General features: G+C 46.2%; 4 protein-coding genes across 10 annotated transcripts in view; 3 read left to right on the top strand and 1 right to left on the bottom strand.

Annotated features, from left to right (window-relative positions):
• The window catches only part of ANKRD27 (ankyrin repeat domain 27), a 53,186-nt gene extending 37,346 nt beyond the window's left edge, over nucleotides 1–15,840 (bottom strand). The window contains exon 1 of one of the 6 annotated variants that reach the window (XM_068161703.1): nucleotides 15,639–15,840. The gene's annotated coding sequence lies outside the window, so the exon portion shown is untranslated. Of the gene's footprint in view, nucleotides 1–3,730; nucleotides 4,686–4,718; nucleotides 4,955–5,309; nucleotides 5,419–15,638 lie in introns of those variants that run through there. The other 5 variants (XM_068161705.1, XM_068161706.1, XM_068161707.1 and 2 more) reach the window with 5 other exon arrangements.
• Nucleotides 5,437–9,806, top strand: RGS9BP (regulator of G protein signaling 9 binding protein). The gene has a single exon (XM_068161709.1). It carries the CDS (start codon nucleotides 5,987–5,989, stop codon nucleotides 6,698–6,700), a length of 714 nt encoding a protein of 237 aa, XP_068017810.1. The 5' UTR covers nucleotides 5,437–5,986; the 3' UTR covers nucleotides 6,701–9,806.
• NUDT19 (nudix hydrolase 19) lies at nucleotides 15,818–21,964 on the top strand. The gene is made up of 3 exons (XM_068161708.1): nucleotides 15,818–16,513; nucleotides 17,810–18,017; nucleotides 20,276–21,964. Exons 1-3 carry the CDS (start codon nucleotides 15,818–15,820, stop codon nucleotides 20,500–20,502), a joined length of 1,131 nt encoding a protein of 376 aa, XP_068017809.1. The 3' UTR covers nucleotides 20,503–21,964.
• A 487-nt stretch (nucleotides 21,965–22,451) lies between these two features.
• Nucleotides 22,452–22,891, top strand: part of TDRD12 (tudor domain containing 12) — a 34,335-nt gene continuing 33,895 nt past the window's right edge. For both annotated transcript variants that reach the window (XM_068161701.1, XM_068161700.1), the window contains exon 1: nucleotides 22,452–22,521. The gene's annotated coding sequence lies outside the window, so the exon portion shown is untranslated. The remainder of the gene's footprint in view (nucleotides 22,522–22,891) is intronic.

Here is a 22,891-nt window from a genome sequence, read left to right as displayed (position 1 = left end):
GGTTTCAGTTCCTTTTGAGATTCAGTTGAAGCAGGAGATGTCATTACAGCTGCAGCAACATCTCATCCACATTCAAGTTACACAACTGAAAGACCTAACAGAACATATTGCAGAGAAAATGCCTTTCATGAAAGAATTAGGGATACAGACATTTTGTATTCATCATTGAACAGTGTAAGATTCCTTGTTTTCACTAAGCCATTTGTTCTGGCAAAATATTAAGACAGCAAAAGAGCTACCAAACTTAGCTACAAGCATTGGCCTAACTCAGTAGCCTGAGCTGCTCGGGGAGCAAGCTGGGATACCACACCAGGATGCTAACACTAAGTACAGTGGTGTCCTCTCCCTGAGAGTCCGGCTATAAAGAAGCAGAATGCCATGTTGTCCATCATCTGTAACACCAAGTGCCATTAGCACATCATGTTCAAGAAGCATCAATTCACTGAATTTTACTTGCCTAACACCGCTTAAGTTCCACTCCTCCTTAGTCTCACAAAGACATCAACTTCATCTTTGCTTGCAGACCCTAAAACAGTAACAACTAAGGCTTAGCAAGCCAGTGACTAGAACACCAGTCGCTGAAATACTCAAAATGAGAAAAACAGAACAAGCACCACCTCATCATTCAGATGTTTAGCTCAGAGTAGCAGACAGACATTTCTGATAGCATTTGCATTTATTTATCACACTACTGAACTGCAGAGCTCGGGGCGGGGGGAAGCAACAGCTGGGGAACAACTGACTCCAAGATTTTTCTTTTTCACCAAGTACCTTTTACTAAAAAGCACCCCTTGCCAGCAAGAGCAGCCCCAGCTAAGCATGTCTTACAGCGTGAGCCCACAGCAAGCTCACAGTGGAATGCCACTAGTCTAAATCCAAATCCAGTTACCACTTCAGCCACCATTTTACCTGCACTACTGTTGCTCATTTATACCACTTCTGGGCAAAGGTTATAATCTGGACTTGAGCTCTCAAATCAATGCTCACCTCAAGATTAAAAAAAATTAAAAATGCTTTCTCTGTTTCTGAGCCCATAAGAAACCTTACTCCCTCCCCTAAGGGATGAGCACCAAGCATCCTAGGAAGAACCCTGCCCACCATAAGAACAATCTATTGCTGTCCCTTTTAGATTCAGCCTGTATTGATTTAGGTGAAACTAAAGTGTATCAGAAAAACATCTCTGAACTATAGGATTATTAAGTGGTGAAACTGCATCAGTCATCTCAAGGCTTCCTAGCAACCAGGTAAAAACTAAGCTTTGTGACCCCAGAATGTCTGACAGTGATGGAACAGGGTCTGGACAAGAGTGCTCAGCAGCACTCCACAAAGATGCTAATTTCTCTCAGCATCTCCCCTTCAGGTATACATTGCTTCTGGCAAAAGGTTAAGAGATCGAATGGGACCTCACAATGTTGGTTTTGTCTCTGCCCAACAACCCCAAGCTCTTTTTAGGCCCAGCAGCTCTGGCTCATGTAACACCACTCCAACCCTTTTCAGGCAGAGAGCCTACAGCAGTTCCCAGCAACCTGGGAGTACTGTGCAGTCCGGTTTGTATCAGTTCCTCACACAGCTTTTCATTATGAAACCCACCTTCTAAAAACAGTAGTAAAGTGTTCAGCCTCTGTATTTTAGGACCATAGCCTAATGGGGATATGTTCTTACTTGTCACACATACAAGGGCCAAGAACATACTGGCTTGGCTATCCATAGCCACCTATTTCTTCCCTCCAGGCAAAGTACAACTTAGGATGAGTGGCTCATCCTTAACAGGCAAGCTTTCCACTTTTATCCAGCCACTCAGTTTTTTTTGAAGTAATCTCACTCATCATTAGCCAAGATTAGGAACAAGCAGCAGTCTCTTCACAACAGAATAGAGACAAGATTGCCAGTTCTCATTTCTTCCATGTTTAGAAGCCCACCAGAGTAGCTGCAAAGAATTTCCATTCTTTGGTTTACCGCTATTAAAGCTGCATTAAAATTTCACAGTGGGAACCCTGAACTGCTCACAAGTAAGCCCTCAAAGTGCAGAGAACACTGGTCAGTGAACCACATAATAGTGACAAGGAACATTTAGAGGAGAAATATTAACAGAACATGCCAAGTTCCCCAAACAGCTTTTCAACCAAAGATGCTTCCTCCAAGTGGGCTGTAAGTTAAGGCCAGATTCTCAGGCTTCCAGAGGTGTCAGCACAGGTACTTCTTTGGAGTTGAAATACAAGGATAAACAGCATTTTACTTACACCAACTATGGTAATCCTTTAAGTTATTGAGGCAAGACAGTGGTGTGATCCCAAAGCCTGTGTACTGAGACTGCAGTGAGCCTCCACACTGTACTGCCAAGATGTGGCTCACAACATGAAACCATTGACTACAGAGCTACAAACCACCACTGTTCACACCAGACTGACATCAATGCCAAGACAAGGCAAGTCTTAAGAAATCGAGTTTACAGGGTCAGATCCAGCAGAGGCCGCCCAGAGGGAAAAAAAAGGAGTTGAAGCCAGCAATGCTATATCCATTTACCTTAGTTCAAACTGTCCTTGGACCAGATAGCTGGACAGGAATTTAATCCATACTCTGTGCATCTCAATAGGAAGATCAAGTCCTTTGCAGGCCAGAACTAAGGCTTACCTCATCACTGCAAGAATCTTAAGCATCAGATCCTTACTAGAATGGTCCACTAGTTACTAAAAACACTGTATCATTCAACTAGTTCCCTCCTTCAGAAAGCAGAGCAAGCGTAAGGAAGGCTGAAACAATTCAGCAGGTGAGTTCATCTAACTAACAAGACCTAACAGCCTCATATTCTTCCATGATATAGATTAAGATTCCTGCTATGGATAAAAGCTTCAAGCCATCTCACCAGCAAAATACTTAGCAGAAAGCAAATCACAGAAGAGCTACTAAAGGAAGATGCACACTGTTATCAGCTATGAGAGGGAAGGTTGATGTCATGTTTCATTTTCATTGCATCCCATCCTTATTTCCCTTCATCTCACAGCGGCAGACCAAATTCAGTATATGAGCTTACTCATATAAAACAAGCCCATCAGGTAAGGCTTACCAACCACTTCTACAAAACAGAGTAGTGTCTACCTAAAACTCTACTTAAAAAGACATCTGTTAAAATAAGGATATGACATCTCACAAGTAGTGATGTTCCAAGATGTGTCACAACACTCCATTTTTAAGGGTACTGGAATAGGAATAATATGAGCACTGACACCTACTGCAAGAAAAGTCTTTCCATAGGAGCAGGAGATACACTTCTCCTGACCTTTACTATGCTGCTTCCTAATTCACTCCTAAGGATTGTTATGCTCCATCCTAACAGCTTTTCAGGACAGTATTTCAGCTAATGAGCATCTTGTGTGAAAGTAGATCAAGATTTAGATTTTCAGAACATCATGTTTGGGTGACAAGCTACAACTGCATTTCAGGAGTTTCCAAATTGTGCAACATGCAGCTAAACTTAATTTCGAACTAATCTAGCAAATAGCCTCTTTCTTCCCACATGACACACCCAAAGATGTATTTAGGCATTATCTGACACAGATTAACTCCTGACACCTTCAGATGTGAGTAGTCACACCTTCCTGAAACAACACCTTTGCCTCCCCCTGCCCAGCTACTTTCAGTTTCAAGATGCTGATGTGCCACCACTTTAGCAGTATGCAGCAACCTTTAAACACAGCTACTGCGTACACACAAATATGGTTAATTTACTCACCAATAAGCTTAAGGCTTAAGTCAGACAGGACTCCAGATTCAAACCCAGCACTAATCCAATCTCCACCTGACAATGATTAAGCAATTATAAGACTTAGAGTCATGTCAAAATAATCCTGTGGTTTTTTTTATTCCTACAGGGAACCAAGCAGTACTGCTTTGTATCTTCCAGGCTACCAACACACAAACCGGTAGAGAGTCACTCTAGTAACCTGGCAGTCTACAGAAGTTAAAAAGGTAATTTCTTCCACAGGTGGTGACCTTCAGGAGAAGCTACATAGGGCTTCAATTAAGAGCCAAAATTAAAGCAGAACAACAAAATCCAGTCTGAGATCTAGAACAAAGAACATAGTCTAGACTCTTCAGTCTGCGCCCAGCACCAGAAAGCCAATTTGCCTGAACTCTGCTTTTCTCAAATTATCTTGCTGACAGCACACACTCTACCAGAGGGGTAGTATAACAGAAAGGATCACGCTCCCTCTGCTCATGAGAATATCTCTTCATATCTTTTTCAAGTTACTGCAGCATCAGAAACTCACTCAGATACCCATAAGCAGCAAGGCATATGTTGTGGCATACGTTAGGACAAGCAAGTTCTCCCAAAGCCTGCTTTGGCAAGGACGCCTCATGTGCTGTAAACAAGCTACGTTGGTTTAGTTTGCTACATCACACTCAACACGATCAACTCTGTTCTGGAAGGCTCAGATGAGCACACAACCACAGCCGTGCACTCAGGACTACACATTCACATGGCAGTTTGTGAAGCATCAGTTCTGCTAGTGACGAACTGGCGTTTCCTGCACTTTCTGATGTGCAACTGCTTCACTTGTGCGATCCACCGCTCCAGCGCTTCGCTCCAGCCTCCGTGAACACCCGCTGCAGAAGGTGCAGATGACCGAAGAACTCCCTGCCAGCACTGCCCGGAGCGTCTGAGACACTCGGGGCACCTGCTGCACCCCAAAGTCCAGTAGGAACCCGCCAGCACTGACCTCAAGTAAGCAGGCTACGTAGGCTGGGGCTAAACGAAGTTCAACAACGCATCAGGCATTGCTGCCGCGGCGAAGGCGCAAGGCAGGTGCCAGCGGGCAAGTGCCGTCTGTCTGTCCGTGCGGATGGAGCGGGGCCGCCAGGCCGAAAGCGGCCGCGCCGGGCGCCCGAGCGACAGCTGAGCGAGCTCGGCCGGACGCCGCCACCGGCCCCCCGCCGCCCCGCGAGGGCTCGGCGGCCCGGCAGCAGCAGCGTAGCAGGAGCAGGCCGCGGCCGAGCCACAGCCCCGCCTGCTGCGCGGTCAGGCCGCGGCCCAGCGCCCTGCCCCACGCCCGCTCCTGTCATGGAGGAGTGGGAGGGCACTGCCGGGCCTGCCCCGACGATGACTGCCCCGCGGGTCGGATCGGGCGCTCGCGCCGCAGCGCTGGCCGTTCGGCACGGCGGGAAGCCGCCCTCCCGCGGGGTAGCGGGCGGGGGGCGCCCGGAGCGGCAGCACTGCTTACACCAACAGCATTACCGCCTCTCCTCCCCGGCCGCAGAGATCCGCTGTCAGCCCACCCCCGCTACCGCTCTACACTTTAGCCAAGCCCTACCAAGATCCAGGGCGGGCCCGGCGCGGCGGCGGCGCGCACGAAGCCAATGGCCGGGGAGCGAGCCGGGAGCCAGACAGCCGCTGCGGGGTCGCAGCCTGCGGAGGCGGAGCCTGCCAGCGCTTATAGGGGCCGGGCCGGGCCGCGCCCGGGAGGCCGCGGGCGCTCCCCGCCATGTGACTGGGCAGTGCACAGCTGGGACGCGTTCAACGGCGGCGGGGCCGGCGGCAGCGCAGCGGGAGCTGGGGACAGCCAGCTTCACGGGTTTCGTTCTCCAGGGCTTTAACCTTCGCGGCTTTTTCTCCTCTCTCCTCGGTCTTCGGCACTTCTGAGAAAGCGGGTCCGATCGCTGGGAGTCCCATCTGCCGTTCAGTGTGCTGCGGAAAGCGCCGCCTCGGTTCTCCTGTGCGGTGGTAGTAGCAGGCAGGAAGCGATGTCGCTCGGGGGCTGCCTGCAGCCCGCCCGGGCTCCCAGAGGCGTGGGCGCCGCCTGAGCAAACCGGTGGAGGCGCGGGGCGGGTGAGAGGGTGCTGAATGCCGGCGCGACCCGAAACCACCCCTGGCCATGTGTGCTGCTAGCGTCTGGCTTGGGCAGCTCCGCGGTCCCGGTACCGGATAATCGCGTCGGAGTAGCAGCAGGGCAGAGCTGCGGGGACGCAGCCCCGCGCCGCCGCTGGAGTCATGGTGAAGGAGGAGTGCAAAGCACTGCTGGACGCGCTCAACAAGGTGACCGCCTGTTACCGGCACATGGTGCTGACGATCGGCGGCACCTCGGACTCCCAGAACCTGCGAGAGGAGCTCAAGAAAACCCGACAGAAGGCCCAGGAGCTGGCGGTGGCCAACAGGAACAAGCTCACCACGGTCCTGAAGGACAAAACCGTGAGTAAGGAAGATAAAGCCGAATTCGAGAGGCTATGGGTGATTTTCTCCACGTGCCTAGAGATCCTGGAGATCGATATGAGGAGAGCTCTGGAGCTAGGTCACGAGTTCCCGCTGAACGTCCCCAAAAAGCACCTGATTCAGACAGGCATGAGCGGGGGAACCTCTGGCGTGGCGGCGAGGGCGATGAGCGTCCAGAACATGAAATACGAGGCTGAGCACAATATAGACGTGGTGGATTTGAAAGACCTCGAGAATGAAATTAACCAGGTAGGAGAGATGATGTACGAGATGGAAATGAAGGTCAATGTCCCCCAGTGGACAGTAGAGGCTAAGCAAGACCCAGGAGCTGAACTAAAATCCACCATCAGTGTGGGCGCTTCTTCTATTGGCATGATCTCTGTGGAGGAAAACAAATCTTTCTGCGATATCAGCAAGGTTCTCGCTGGGATTATTTTCTCTGCTGTGCTCATTATCGCTATTGTCCTGGCGGTCTGCGTGGTAAAACTCTCTTAGGGCGGTACAGGCTCTGACAAGAGCGAAGCCTCTCCTGTCTCTTTGGAGCATTTCATGCCTCACCTTTAATTTCCAAACGGGTTACTTGGATGAGCAGACAATTTAAACCTAACGCTTGAAACAAACAAAAACTTTGCCTCTCAGTATCCTAAAATGCATGGTTTTCTTTTGAAGAAGAGGTGTAAAACAGCTTGCAGAACAGGATGTCTTCATCTGCTGGACTCGTACGGGTTAACAGTGAACTACCAGGGTATTATCACTACTGGCTATCACAGGGATTTGACTGCTATTAATAGGTCACTATTCTCAGAAGCCTGTGGGTTTTATTCTCGAATAGGCTCTGATTGCTGCTGCTTACTGTTTACAGTATTTGAGGTAACAGATTTGGAGGCTAACATGGGTGTTCTGTCCAACGAAGTGAGTGGAAGGGGGGGGAAGGTGTTTATCAAATACACAAAATAGTTCAGTGGAGGAAACAGGGAAGGATGAAAGCCTTTTAGTAAACAATGTAAATAGCCTCTATTTTAGCTTTGTCAGTGGTTGGGGAGGGGGACGATGTGGGGGAGGATGGGGAAAAAGGAACAAGCAATGTTTGATACCAAATAGTATTTTTTGATTTAGACAGGCATGTACAGAACCCAGTTGCAAGGGCTGGCATGAAAAAAGGGGGAATTGCATATTAAGAAAAATACTAGCAAGCTGGGAGGTTCTCAGCCACTCTTACCATGATTTTGTCTTTCCCTGTGGAAAGTCTGATTCTCACCACTGCCTCTCTTTTTTTTTTCCTTGCTGTGGCAGCAAGTAGTTTGCACTTCATGTTTAACTTTGGATATAGGAGCAATGAATATCCCCACAGTAGAAGCAAGAGTTTTTGAAAATAGATTCTGGCAAACAAAAACTAATTAAAGCAAACCCGTTTAATAAAGATATTTCCCCTCATGTTGACAGGCAAGGACTGATGCCTGTATATGTACAGTCACATTTCTGCAGGCTCCTGACTTCTTTGCAAAATAGCCAGGCAAAGCTAGAAGTGTCTCATCATTCATTTGGGAAATGGGAAGCTGGTAGGATTGGTCCAATTTGACATCCTGCAATTTTGGAAGGTAAATGAAAGAGCAGTGAAACATTCCAGTGCTTCCCTACAAAATTGTCAGGGTTTAAATATACAGCTTGGGGGCAAAGAAACTAACTTTGCAGAGAATCTCTGTAATGTTTTGTAAAGGGACTTGCATATTATGGTATTTGTTATGTTACTTAGGGAGGAAATGTCTTTTTTTACTGACCCTTCAAGAGTGCTTGGTACATAATTTATAGTGCCATAGGTATATGGGGCACTCCACGGGCAAATAGGCCCTGGAATTGCAGGTTTTACAAGTTGCATTGGTTATTATGGACATGTTATCAAAAGTATCAACTGCAGATGTTTTGTGAAGTCACTAGATAATAGTCTTCATGCCTGTTAAATAAAATTGTGTTGACAACACTCAAAGTGCTAGTATTTTTGATTTAAGAACGAAGCATACTTTGAAAAACTGCAGCAAACAGTTACAAGTTTCAAAGAACTTGGTTTGGGGAGGAAAAGAGTGTGACAAATTTGAATCCGGTCATTTGTAGGTGAGGGGAAACAGGAAGTGGAGGCCTGAATTAAAGGCTGAGTTCTGCACACTGATCTAGTCTCACTCTGTTCTTGTGGAAATTCAGCCTGAGATGACTCCGTGTTCCTTTGTACTGTATTAAGTACCATAGGATTCTATAGGTTCACAGAGATCCCCGACAGCATTCTAACAAAGTCAAGTTGCTGATTATTGGTGCTGCTGATCTAGTCTGTCTAGACAAGGTGTAATTGTGCTGCTTTAAATCAGATCTCCTTCACAATTGTACTGAGTAAACATATTAATGGAAAACAGCAAAAGCTGTGGGAATGTACAGATGTGGATTGCTACTACTTAGTCACTGAAGCTTTGTGAGTATTTTCACTCTGTGCCCTCTTACTCAGTTCACAGGAAGGTAAATAGGAAGTTAGGTTCTGCTCTGTGCCTCTTGAAACTCCACATTCCAATTGAAATCAGATTGTTTAAACCCATGTTCTGAAAAAAACATTAATGAAAGTCTGGTTTCAGGTGAATAAGTGAAAGGTTAATACCTCGTATCCTGTTATCCTGAAGTGAGTGTAGTGTTTATCAATGGTTAGGTGTGTAGAAGAATCTAGGAATAGGTACTCTCATGTCCAAAAGCAAGCCTTAGGGGTAGGCAAATGGTAAGTTTTCAGTCTGTTGCAATTTATTTATTTATTTTTTAAATTTTGGGCTTTCCAGGACTCAAAGAATTCATGTAAGAAGCCTGTAATTATGTAAATCTCGCTTCAGTATGAATATGCACACAACTAGTATTTGAAGGATTGGAACTTGGAATCATATCCTAAGCCAAAGCTGACTGCAGATTCATTGAGGGCTAGTTTCTTCCTAGAAATCAGTATTACATTACATTGAGGCTGTCTGGAATGGAAACATTCTGAAGAATTCAGGAGGATTGGCAGCACCTCAGTGGATGATGCTCCTGCCACTGCTATCAGTGTGTGCCTGATGTGACATTAGAGCAGGCACGACAGCGCACCACAGCAAAACAAGACCAAACCACCACTGCCTGAGGTACTGATGTGTCCTTTAAGAAATAAAGAGAGATGTAGATTTGCAGTCTTCATTTTTCCCCCCACCGGAATGCAACTGGAAGGAGACTGGAAATGCTTTTAAGTGGTAGAGGGGTAGCCAAACGTCAAAGCACTCCCTATTCATATAGCATGATTATAGTGCCCATCACGCTTATCAGTGAACTAGAGTGTTACTGGTTCCAGTACAAAACAATATGGTCATGGCTTAATTTCAGTGCTATTCTACTTCAGTTCTTTCGTCTTTATTCACAAGGTACACACTTTACATTTGCTGTATACTAGCATCTTATTCCTGACTTGAATTATACTGATTTTGCCTGTGCATAGGTGGTATTCTCAGAGCTTCAAATAATTCCATCTTCTTACTGTCATTATTTATGTTACAATAAAGTACATTCTTGTAACTTACTGGTTGGCTTGCAGCATAATTAAAACCAAACAAAAACGCATGTTTAATACGGCTTGTCAGTAATCCTATACAAAGAGTTCCTATTTACATCACAGGAGTAAAAGTAACATGCTCAACTTTCTCGTTGCAGTTTTCGTGACATAAACACACCCTTCTCAAGCTCCCAAAATTGAATATAGTGATATATCTTAATTTATACTGCAAGGGAGGCAGCAGTCTGAACAGTCAAGAAATCTCTGCCCTTAGGAAAACAGCTACAGTAACATCTAGAACAGCTGGGATAATGCCTTCAGCACTACATGTTCTGTGCTGTTTTGACAGAATCATTGATTTCAGCAGCTGAAAACTAGAGAACACACTAGACTAGACCAACCTGTTAGACCCTCACTGTGTTGGGATCCAAACTCTGCTTTCCTTCAGCCAACAAAGTTGGGATTTACTTAGCAAAAGATACACAGAACCTAAGGGGTATGAAACGTGGTCCTGTGGTATTGATAGCAACAATGATCAGCAGTTGTACTGAGCTACCAGAACTTGCTCTGTAAAATGCAACAATCCGACAGACTCCCGGTCTAGCACTATAAAACCCCTCCAGGCTGCTTCTGCATTTACTAACAAAACGACCACAGAGCCAGAATTAAAGTGATTCTCCTTATGCTGCAAACGAGGTGATGTCAAACCTCAGCATTATGACTATGAAATAAAATCAGTTTCCAAATTTGTAATGCAAATATGAAAACATTTTTGCCATGAATGCTGTTATTTCAAAACAGTCTAAATGACTGATGTCATTAGCTGTTGGACTGAAAACTGAATGCATGCTTATGGCTTGTAGTTCACAAGGACTTCTTTTCCTTCTCTTAGAAGATGTGTTACACGTTCCAGGAATACCTTTTATTTAATTGCTAATGGAATTCCTAGTCAACATATTTACCCTTCACAGATTTTCATTATGTAAAAAGTCATTCAGTAAGACCAGTGGATTACAGATCTCTAAGTGCTGTCTCTCAATACGATTATGTAAGTCTTTTAATGCAGGAAGAGATCTGGACAAAATAGTAGTCTACACATGAGCAGATTTGCTATGGTAAGCATACAATAAAAGTGGGGTTAGAAAATAGCACTTTTCATATAAAATTATTTGCATGTGCTTGAGGGAGGGACAGGAAAAGGAAGGTGAACATATGTAGTGTTTGTCTTTATCTTAGGTTAGCAAAGTACGCTTTGTTAAATATGGTACAACAGCATCACAAGGTTAAGCAGTTCTGTATGAGAAGGCAGTGTGTTATATCCAGTGGGAGAAAGAGTATCGAGTATCTGTGAGCGGAACCAACTCACTAACGCAATAAAGAGTAAGGGCAAAAATATTTTTATTTGCTACCTGTTGATACCATTTTTACTACAGACAACCCTTTTCCCTGTTTCACACAAGGGGCTTTCTCTTGGAAGCAGGTGTCCCCAGAAGGGTGGATTCTGTTACCCATTCTGACAGCTTGCTGCTGCAGTCCTGTGACGTGGATGGAAAGGTAGCTTAAGGAGCTATCACTGATTAAACCTGTGGAAAGGTGAGAAGTCACATGGCATTTAACCAGCATGAAGGTTCATCTGCATCTTTTCATACTGCTGTGCACACAGCACTTCATGCTGGAAGCAGTGTGACTAGAAGCCATGTAGGCAAATACAAATAAAGTTACGTCATCTCTAAAAACCTGTCATCCAGAGGCTACTGAAACTGCTAGCAAAAGCCATTGTGTTTGTGGCTCAGGTCCCCAGATTTTGTCAGAATATCTACTGTGGTTTTCCCCAGTGTCAGGAACTGACTCCTCAAGCCTCCATGGGGTCAGGTGGGTTTATTTTGTTTGAACTGCATGCTTTCTTGGATTTGCACTGTGTTGCAGGTGACATTATATATTATCATATACTTACTAATGAAATCTCCAGCCAATCAAACAAACCAATCCTCTGAAAGCTACTACTGATTCAAGTGCACAGAAGTAAGGATCGTAGGATAAACACACATCATGTTTGCAACATTTTTCACTTTGCATTACAATAGTGACCAAAATCTATGATCAGTCAAGTCCATCTCGTGCACATCATGTGTCACAGCATAAAGGAAATGCATTGTCTAATACATTACTTCAGAAGTTCTCAGATTTTGGTAAGAATAATAAACATCAAGCCATACAGCCATATATAATGATAATGGGGGGGGGGGGGGGGGGGAGAGAGAAGTATTTAAAAATGCAAATGCAACTCCTTTGTGTGATCTTGAAGAACCTACATATAAACAGCATGAACCTCAGGGGAAAAACAAGTAAGAAAGGGGGAAATGAGAAAAGAAGACAAAACTAAATAGTTAACTATTCATACTGTATAAAATGACCAAGGAGTACCTGACCCACCAAACACGATACCCTCTTAGCAACTTAATCTAACTTGCTTAACTGCATGTGTAACTATAGATATGCATTTGAGTTCTGGATCCTAGGGGGAGTGGTCTGACTCACTGCTCATATAAAGCAACACTTTAGTGTGAAAACTATTCATGCAATTAAAAGATGGGAGAATTAGAACCATTCCACACCTGTCAGAAGCAGAACATCTGTCGGCAATGCTGTCTGTAGCCTAGTTTGCTGATCTGTTTCATTTGTTGGAATATTGTTTTCTATAAAGGCAGCTACATTATCACAGAATCACAGAACGTTAGGGGCTGGAAGGGACCTTAAAAGCTCATCCAGTTCAACCCCCCTGCCCAAGCAGGATCACCTATACCAGGTCACACAGGAAAGTATCCAGCTGGGTTTTGAATATCTCCACAGAGGGAGACTCTACAACTGCCCTGGGCAGCCCTGGGCAGTGTTCTGTCACCCTCACGGGGAAAACATTTTTCCTCATGGTCCCATGGAACTTCCTATGCCTCAGCCTCCACCATTGCCTCTTGTGCAGCTATTGGGCATCACCCAGCAGAGCCTGGCTCCAGCCTCGGGGCACTCACCCTGCACAGCTTTATCAACATGAATGAGGTCATCTCTCAGGCTCCTCCTCTCCAAGCTACAGAGCCCTCAGCTCCCTCAGGCTCTCCTCCTAAGGAAGATGTTCTGCTCCCTTCATCATTTTTGTGGCTCTGTGCTGGACTCTTTCAAGCAGCTCCCTGAGGTCCTTCCTGAACTGAAGGGCCCAGAACTGGACACAATACTCCAAATGTGGCCTCACCAGGGCAGAGTAGAGGAGGAGAACCTCTCTCAACCTATTTACCACAGCCCTTCTAATCCACCCCAGGATGCCCTTGGCCTCCTTGGCCACATGAGCACATTGCTGGCTCATGGTCAACCTTCCATCCACCAGGCCCCCAAGGTGCTTTCCCCCTTCACTGCCCTTCAACAGTTCAGTCCCCAACCTATACTGCTCCATGGGGTTGTTCTCTCCCAGGTGCAAGACTCCATACTTGCCCTTGTTGAATTTAATTAAATTTCTCCCTGCCCAGCTCTCAGCCTGTCCAAGCCTTGCTGAATGGCAGCACAACCTTCTGGTGTGCCTTTTATGATGATGATCTTTAGTCTATATAATGGTGCTATAATTATAACATAATGCATAAGCACTAAGTGAAGTGGAGAGAAAAACATTGAAGTGACCTCCACCTTGCCAAAGTAAGATCCCACAGAGGATCCGTATCAATTCAGCAACTTTATGGTATTTCACTCAACTTTTGCATCACTTCAGAAGGGTTTATTTTTCAATACAGCACAGTCTGATTTTGAAAACAATCTGAAATAGAGAAGTATTTAGGTACAGTAAGTTAACAATTGTGCTATATATATACAAGAAGCAGGAAAGACAGGCAAATTCTCAATTTTGTAGAAAAAATACTTTTGTTTTGCTTTTTATGGTTCATCTGGAGGGGACCTCTGACTCTTGACCTTCTTACTGAGTGTCACACATATCTCTGGCCAGTTCTTGCTATGAGGAGCCTTTTTTCCCACACAAGTGGCCCTCAAAGCACATTGCTGGAGCCCATCTGCATGTAGAATGCCGTTGTGCTGGAATGCTTACACCACAACGGTGGGATACTCTGGTATGCTTGGGTTAGGACTGGCAATCCTGAGTAACAGATGTTCTCTGATTTTACATTCTTTCTGAAACCATTCATAACGTCACACAAATTTTAAGTACAAGTGAGATGAGTTCTGCATTTTAGCAGAATATACTGAAGAAAGAAGTGAGCTAAATTGGAGATTAAAAATTAAACATGCTTTATAGATAACTTTAAATCTAGCATGGCTTTAAGGCCTTTTATATATTTGAGCAGTCTCCAGCTATAGGTTTGAGAGAGCAGATACATACACACAGCACTTGACTTTTGCCTTTCTTAACAGGAAACCGGAAAGGGGCAAAACATGCCTTTGCACCCTTGATCTCTGCTCATGCTTTCTGAGTGGTCATCTTTAGCACCTCCTGCCACATCCAGCCCTGATACCTGGGTCAGTTAAAGACTCATATACTCCTGGAATTTTGCACAAGATGACTTCAGCTTTGTCATGAACAGATATTGAACTACTCTTTGTAAGACAATACTGAAAGGAAGTTTAAACATTGCCATCAGTAGGGTGAACAGTGAACATGTGACCCTTGGGTAAGGAATGTCATCCCTCTTAGGGAAAAGAAGTGCCTTACATACCCCAGGACTCCGTAGAAAAATTAAGCAACTGGAGAAGATTGTTTGCCTTAACTTGCATTTGGCTGGTTTTGGTCCCAAAGGACTGCTTCAGATTCTGAGAACAGTCATGAACAGTTACAACCACACAGGTAGTTCTCTGCTGACAGTCCTGGTATTCTGCATGTTTGAGGTTGCAAACAGCAGTGAATAAGCCAGCCACAAATTCCATTCCCCATGCAAGAATAGCTATCAAATTAGGTCTGCGAATTTAACACCAGTGAAACCAGAGGGATTATTTTCCAAAATATTCCTGCTAGACATCCTAGCACTTGTGAGACTTCAGACTGCATTAGGTAAAAAGCAAACCAACCAACCGAACCCACTCAATTTAGAAACTTAACAATACTAACACAAGCCGGCCTTTTCTCCATTACCAACTTTTCCATAGCTGTTCTGAAGCAATGTTCCAGGTGTACCAGGCCCTTCATTTTCACCACAGGAAGAGTTTTGTATGTGTACTGCTATTACAAGTGCTTTGCAGATGACGCTGTTCATTACGGGTACATCAACACTTTCTACTTAAATTGCCTTTGTGCTGAAATGATCTGACACAACGGACCCTAAATATTTTTGATCAGCCATCAAGCTCACTGGATGTTAAATCCTTTAAAACCTCAGTAGTTTATTATGTCACCACTAAAGTAGCTTTTAGGCAAAGCACATACCTAGCAAGAGCACAAAAGGCAAACTAATACCAGACGAACATCGTGACTTTGGGTTCTAGCTACTTTCTACTAGGAAGCAGGCACGTTGGTATATTTTATGCCAACACTGCCTAAGAGGGTAATCACTGATGAACAATAATGATTCAATGAGCACGGAAAAGGATGCTAGTTACAAGATGCCCTGCTTTTGCTAGTGTATTTGGTTGCGAGGGGTCAAAACAAGGAGAAACGGGAGAGATCTGCCTGTCATCCGGGTATTCCACGGCTGCTGCGGCGCCCGGTTCAGGGTCATCAGCTGGCTGGCTGACCTGCTCTCTGCTGACTGCAGCCTGACGGAACCGTCGGGTTTGTCGATTGCCATATTCTGGCCTCCCACGGCTTCAACTGCCTCTAGACATTTCCCTCTCTTCTCTCAGCCCTTCGACCTGTGCCTGTAAGCCCTCTCTGTATTTTCTTAAACCTCTGAGGACACTGCTTACCGGCTTAGGGCTGCTCAGGGCCGAGGTCTCCATCGCACCGTGCTCTGGGCGAGCTCAACTCTCACACAGCGGAGACGCGGGGCCTTTCCCGCCCGCTGCCTGCGGTTGCAGTGGCTCCTCCGGGAGCCCAGGCGGCGCTGGCGGCAGGGCCGCGGCCGCCGCCTCCTCCACCCCTGAAGATGAACTCACGGTTGCGGCACTGGAAGGAAGCGGCTACGGTGCTGCTGGCGGTGGGCACTCCGGGGCGGCTGTCGCGCTCCCCGCTCGGCCCCTTTGACTATGAGCTGCTGCTGCTGCAGCGGAGCTCCCGCAGCGGCTTCATGCCCAGCGCTCACGTCTTCCCGGGCGGCTTGGTGGAGGCGGCAGATTTCTCCGCGGACTGGCTGCGGCTACTGCCCGCCGCGCCTCGCTGCGGGCTGGGCCTCGTCAGGCCGCCGCCTCTCGGCAGCACCCGCTCCCCGCTCTTCGCCACCGACCGGCAGCAGCTGGGCTCCCCGGTGCCGGGGGAAGTCGCCTTCCGCATCTGCGCTATTCGGGAAACTTTCGAGGAGGCGGGAATCCTGCTGCTGGTGCCGGGGCGCGGCCCGGCGGCGGGCGGGGGGCCGGCTGCCCCTCTGCCGGCGGAGCGCTTGCCCTCGTCCGCGGAGCTGGACGAGTGGCGGCGCCGGGTGCAGGAGGACCCGGTGTGCTTCTTGCAGCTCTGCCGACACCTGGGCTGCGTGCCCAACATCTGGGCGCTGCAGGAGTGGAGCAACTGGCTGACCCCCGCGGGCAGGGCCGGCGGCCGGCGCTACGACACGGCTTTCTACCTGTGCTGCCTGCAGCAGCGGCCGCCCCACACCTCGCAGGACCACCGAGAGGTGACAGCCTTCCTGGTAAGAGCGCCCGCGGCCCGGCCCTGGGCGCTCCGAGGGAGCCTCCTCTGCCCCATGCCGCCCTCCTCCTCACCGCTGCGGCCTGCTGCCAGTACAGACTCCGGTACTCCGGTTCCAGCCGAACAAAGGTCCCACTGTCCAGCAGTCCCAGTAACGTTCCGTAAGGCGTGAGCAAAGGGTAGTTCTTGTCCTCCCACCAGACTCTTCCTTTGTCCATCTCCTTCGGTCACCAGCTGCCGCTGCCCACCTTCAACAGCGCAGCTACCTTCTTGAGAGGCCTTTTACACGAACTTGGAGGACACAGCACGGTATCACGTCAGATCGTTTCCACCTTGAATTACTCTAGCTTTCAAGGGTGGATGACAAGTAATCACTCGTTATGCATTAATTCGGGCACTATCAATGTGATGCTATCGTTATACCCTTAACATTCAGCATGCTTGGAGACATCCGTGTGGCATGTATGGAATCTTCCAGGGCTGCAAGAGCTGCTAGTAATTTTTGTCTTCTGTATTTTGTCTTGGAATATTTTAAGTAACAAACTTGTTGAAAGGATTCGTAGAATCACCCAGTGCCAGGCTGGAAGGGACCCAGGCATCACAAGGATCTGTTCCAGCCTTTCTAGGTGATAGTGTAGGTGAAATGAGCTGGCCCTACCCCCTGTCAAGATGAGTCTTAAAAACTGATTGATGCTGGGGAACCCACTGCTTCCCTTGGGAGATGATTCTAATGCCTAACTGTTCTCATAGGGAAACATTTTCTTCTAGAGCCCAATGGGAATCTTTCCTTGGGGTAAAACCACAAAAAATGTTAAGAAGTACCTTAAAGACAGCTCAGAGTCAGGTGCATTATGGTTGCAAAGTTTTTCAAGAATCCTGAAAAGCTTGAAAACAAGGTAGTATATGAGAATAAAGAATCCTGACAGTGCTGTAAAAGTTCACCTAACAATTTTCGTATTATTGATGATCTTGCCATAAAAATTTAAGAGGTTACCTGAGTTACCTTGTTTGGCCCTTTTGTTTGAAAAAGCAGAAATGCATATGTGGCTGGGTGTTCATGCTCTGAAACAACACCTACAGGAAGCAGATGTTTAGAGGTTCTCTTAATTCTTGAAGCATCAGTAGCAACCTCTAGTAACTTGAGTTCACAGAGTTTAAGGCTGTCTGTTGGTTTCAGGAGACTTTTAATCAAAGTCTTCTAGTCTGTAAAGACTTCCTTGCTAATGGCTTCTAAAGTTAGTGATACTTTCCATATGCTGATGAAACTATTATTTCAAGGCCTGTTTTCATCTTGCAGTGGTCATCACCTGCAGAAGCCATTGAACGCTTTAAATCTCAAGAAATATGGATTGCTCCACCTCAGTTCTATGAGTTGTGCAGGTTGTGCAACTTCTCTTCACTCTCTCAGTTACACAAGTTCAGCTCCCAACGAGCTCTAGAGGGATGTGAACGTTGGATGCCTGTGATCTTAAATGCTGCAGATGGCTACATACACCTATTGCCAGGTCAGAAAACAAATTAAGGTTCTTTCAAATACATAAAAGCTGGGGAATTGCTATGTGTGCAGGCCACATGACATAAACTGGCTGTAGCTGTAGGGAAAAGACTTTACTGCATGCTTTTTTTACTGTTTGGCTTCCTCCTTTGATACAGTTGATAATGGCTACTGAATCAGCAGTTACTTCTGTGCTTAAAATCTCATTGTCTGAGTTGGTTGGTGTTAATATGTTCATGAAGACATGCTCACATTTCAGCTGTTCTTTAACCTGAAGGATCTATTATAACTCCCATTTAGTCCTTTGCAGTGGGAATTCTCATATGCTTCAGTTAACCATTTGCCTTCGTAAGCACAAGTGGATCAAGTACTGTTGAAAGCATCAGGCTTCACAAATGTAGTGACAGGGCAGTGACCTAAAAAGAAGCACTAATTAATTTCCCCCTCTACATTTTCTCCTATTTAAGTCTCTCATAATTCTGGGTGTGTTTGTCTTTTCTTCAAAAGCTGCATGTACTCTTTACTTCCTGCTTCTTCAGTTTGCTTTCCCCTTTTAGTTTGTGTCTTCCTTTTGTGGTGTTTTTTTTTGTTCCAGGTAGCCTTTAGTATAGTAGTAGCCTTTCACAAGAAGAATGTGCATTTATACAGCAAGACACTTGTTTCCTTCAAAAAAACAGAACAAGCAGTTTCTATACTCAGTCCTCCTGTAGCCTATCTTTATACATTGGGAAAATATTTCTTTTGTCCTCTCTCTGCCTATTAGATGAGCTCATATCTGACTAGGCTATGATTACGGCATATCAGGAACACTGCAGCATTCAGCTGTCAGCCCATGGCTTGGACAGCAGCACTCTGAGCTGGGTTAGGAACTGGCTGGATGGCTGAACCCAGAGAGTGGTGGTGAATGGTGTCACATCCAGCTGGCGGCCAGTCAGTAGCGGAGTCCCCCAGGGATCAGTGCTGGGCCCCATCCTCTTTAACATCTTTATTGATGATCTGGATGAGGGCATTGAGTCTATCATCAGTAAATTTGCTGATGACACCAAGCTGGGGACAGGAGTTGATCTGCTGGAGGGTAGAGAGGCTCTGCAGAGGGACCTCGACAGGCTGGACAGATGGGCAGAGTCCAACGGCATGAGATTGAACACATCCAAGTGCCAGGTTCTGCACATTGGCCACAACAACCCCATGCAGTGCTACAGGCTGGGGTCAGAGTGGCTGGAGAGCAGCCAGGCAGAGAGGGACCTGGGGGTGCTGGTTGATGGTAGGATGAACATGAGCCTGCAGTGTGCCCAGGTGGCCAGGAGGGCCAATGGCATCCTGGCCTGCATCAGGAACAGTGTGGCCAGCAGGAGCAGGGAGGTCATTCTGCCCCTGTACACTGCACTGGTTAGGCCACACCTCGAGTCCTGTGTCCAGTTCTGGGCCCCTCAGTTTAGGAAGGATGTTGACTTGCTGGAACGAGTCCAGAGAAGGGCAACGAAGTTAGTGAGGGGCTTGGAACACAGCCCTGTGAGGAGAGGCTGAGGGAGCTGGGGCTGCTCAGCCTGGAGAGGAGGAGACTCAGGGGTGACCTTATTGCTCTCTACAACTACCTGAAGGGGGGTTGTAAACAGGCAGAGTTTGGTCTCTTCTCCCAGGCAGCCAGCACCAGAATAAGAGGACACAGGCTCAGGCTGCACCAGGGGAGGTTCAGGCTGGAGGTCAGGAGGAAGTTTTACACAGAGAGGGTGATTGCCCATTGGAATGGGCTGCCTGGGGAGGTGGTGGAGTCGCCGTCACTGGAGGTGTTCAGGAGGAGACTTGACAGGGTGCTTGGTGCCATGGGTTAGTTGATTGGGTGGTGTTGGGTGATAGGTTGGACACGATGATCTTGAAGGTCTCTTCCAACCTGGTTTATTCTATTCTATTCTATTCTATTCTATTCTATTCTATTCTATTCTATTCTATTCTATTCTATTCTATTCTATTCTATTCTATTCTATTCTATTCTATTCTATTCTATTCTATTCTATTCTATTCTATTCTATTCTATTCTAGTCCATGCCTGGAATACACTCTGTAGCATCACTGGCAAATACATCAGAAATTTATGGCTGTATCTTTAAATCTGAAAATGTTTAGAGGCAATTTACTTTTGTATTGTGGAAAACTTTCCCACCAAGTTTTGTGTCCCAATAAATATTATTAAATTGCTTGTTGCTTGATCAGAAGGCTGAAAAATAAGGCAGGCAGTATATAACTGAAACTTTTTCTTTGTGTCTCCAGGAGATGAGTTATATCCAGAAAACCCAGATTATACAGGAGAAAAGAAAACAGTCATGTCAACAGATAAGAAGATTGAAGATCTCATGAAAGAGGATAGTGTATTTCACAGGATAGTAATAAAAAACATCAACAGTCTTGCTGTTCATGTTAATATTCAAGCAAAACATAAACATTTGAATCCATTGATGATAAAGTCTGATTGTTTGGATTGTAATAGCAGATTATAATATATGTGATTTAAAGCTAGAATGATAATTGCATCGCTGCTTTCCTCCTTGGTTTGGATCTTCAGTTGATTAGTCGGTTTTGTCTTCTTTGTGCAGTATGTGGAATAAATCAAGCAGTGATGCAACTTCTTGTTTACCTGGAAGAATAATGAATGAAGATTTGAGATTAGCCAGTAAAGTAATTCAGAAAGCTTTATTTCAGCCATTGTTCTGTGTTTCAAGTAAAATCTTCTGCAGTACTTTAATTACATTGAATTGGTTTGCAGCATTCGTTTGGACTGGAAAGAAAACTGTATGTCTTTGTCTTTTCTCTGAACACACCCAGATTCTTCTTGGTATTGCAGACCTTGTAAAATTTGTATACCTGTGCTAAACATGGATCAGGTGAAGCAGTATATGATGTATACTGTATATTATGCAGTCTCGTGCCTCCTTCAGACTGTTCTGCCTAACTCCTCTGAACGTGAAGACAATAAGAAAATTAAAATGGAGTAGAAGTTCTCTTACATGATTAGCCTCTTAAGATTAACACAGGCCAGTGTACTATTAGGAAGACAAGAGGGGAAGGCATGCTTACAATCATATTTCTGGTATCTATGGGAAAAACACACCTTGGCATCCAAATAATCCAGTTACTTATTCATAATGAATAAAATAAGTCACTTGAGGAACTAAGGTTTGTACTGCTAGCTTTCCAGGAGCTTTCATCCACTGGTTCCTTAAACAATTTAAGGTTCACACTCCTAAAATTCAGGGTTTTAATTTTACTATTCATCCAGCTCATATCCCTTGAGATCATGAATTCAAATATACAAAGCAGCATATATGAGAAAATACACCCCTCCAAAAAGGCAACTATGTAATGTCCAATTGCTTTGGTTTTGCGATATAGCCTTTCATAGTAACTGAAGAGCTTCCTTGATGATTTGCTGTTGTTCTATAGCTTATAGTTGTTCTACCCTTTTATTTTTGAGGTAGAAAATAACTAATAGGAGAAAATAATTTTAGAAAATAAATTATTTGGCAACTTACATACAGGTTAGATTGTTACAGATGTTTTTAGACACCTGTGTGATGTTGGAGAGCAAAATGCTCCAGTAGGGGGAAGGTGAAGGCCAAAGGACAAAAAAGTAATTTAAAAAAAAAAAAAAGGTAGCATTTTACATAAAATGTTATGACAATTGCTTAGGTGAGCATAAAATTGCTTAGAATATACATAAATACTTTTTATTATTAATAATCTCGGGGATTAAAGCTGTAGCATCTGCCCCGAGCTTTATTTCCCAGCCGTGTGTTTCACCTCCTCTTGGACTGGAACCTCTGTGGCCTTGTGCAAAACTAAATCAGGGCCTTCACTAAATCAGTCCTTTATGTTTTGTTTTTTTCAATGCACAGAAAGAGTGAGAAAAAGAGGGGGGAATGCAGCGTTATCAGCTAAGGAGGTGTGAGAGTAAACTTTTCTGTAAGCCCTAACTGCTCTGTGCTGCTTCCAGCAGCTGCTTTCTTACGGTGGCTATTTGAGCAGCATAGCTGAGCTCCGACAGGGAGTGCCATGTGCTCGCTCTTCCCAGCTGTCCAATTTCACACGCCTGTCTAGGCCAGGCTTTGCTCAGACTCTGTGGCCGCCGGGCCAAACTCGTGCCGCAGCGACCGCGGCTGTCACCGTCCGGCGGTGCGGGAGGACCCCGCCTGGGGCTCACGGCGCCACGGAAACAAGCCCAGACCGCCGCCTTCCAGCTGCTGACTGCCCCCGGGCCTGCCACCTTCCTTGCTCAGCCTGAGGCAGCACCGCGGCTGCGCGGCGTGTCCGCTCGGGGCAGGGCGCGCAGAAAGGCGAGGCGCTGACTGACAGACCGCTGCCCCTGGCGTGCTCCTACCGTGCACCGACACGGACCGGACCGCGCCGCCCCCTCCCGCCCCCCCGCGTCGCACGCGCAGCACACTCCGCGCCTGGGCGTCGTAGCTCCGGGGGGGTTTAAGCGGCGAGGCTGGGAGGCGGTAGAGCGTCTGCTGGTGATGGTGAGTAGCCTCATGGGTTTCTTCTTGTGGGGATGGGCGCGAAAGGAAGCTAGCCAGCGGCAGGGCTTTCTAGCAGGGTTTTACCACTGGGAAAGTGTGGTCTAGACGGTCAGGTAGTGAGGTGGGTGTGAGATGGTTGAAGGAAAGACGTCCGAGAGTTGTGATCAGTGGGACAGGGTCTAGCTGGAAGACTATAGCTAGTGGAGTACCTCAGGGTCGGCACTGGGAACAATACTATTCAATATATTCATCAGTGACCTGGGTGAGGGCACAGAGGACATACATGGTCAGCAAGTTTGGTGATGACACAACACTGGGAAGGGTGGCTGACACCCCCTGAAACGTGGAAAAGAAATTTAATGAAATTAAA

This window comes from Melanerpes formicivorus, unplaced genomic scaffold (assembly GCF_026170545.1).
Source record: "Melanerpes formicivorus ecotype bairdi unplaced genomic scaffold, bMelFor1.0.p_v2 SCAF_59, whole genome shotgun sequence".
NCBI lineage: Eukaryota > Metazoa > Chordata > Aves > Piciformes > Picidae > Melanerpes > Melanerpes formicivorus.
The sequence above is the reverse complement of the archived record's forward strand: the minus strand, read 5'-3'. Positions and strand labels throughout refer to the sequence as shown.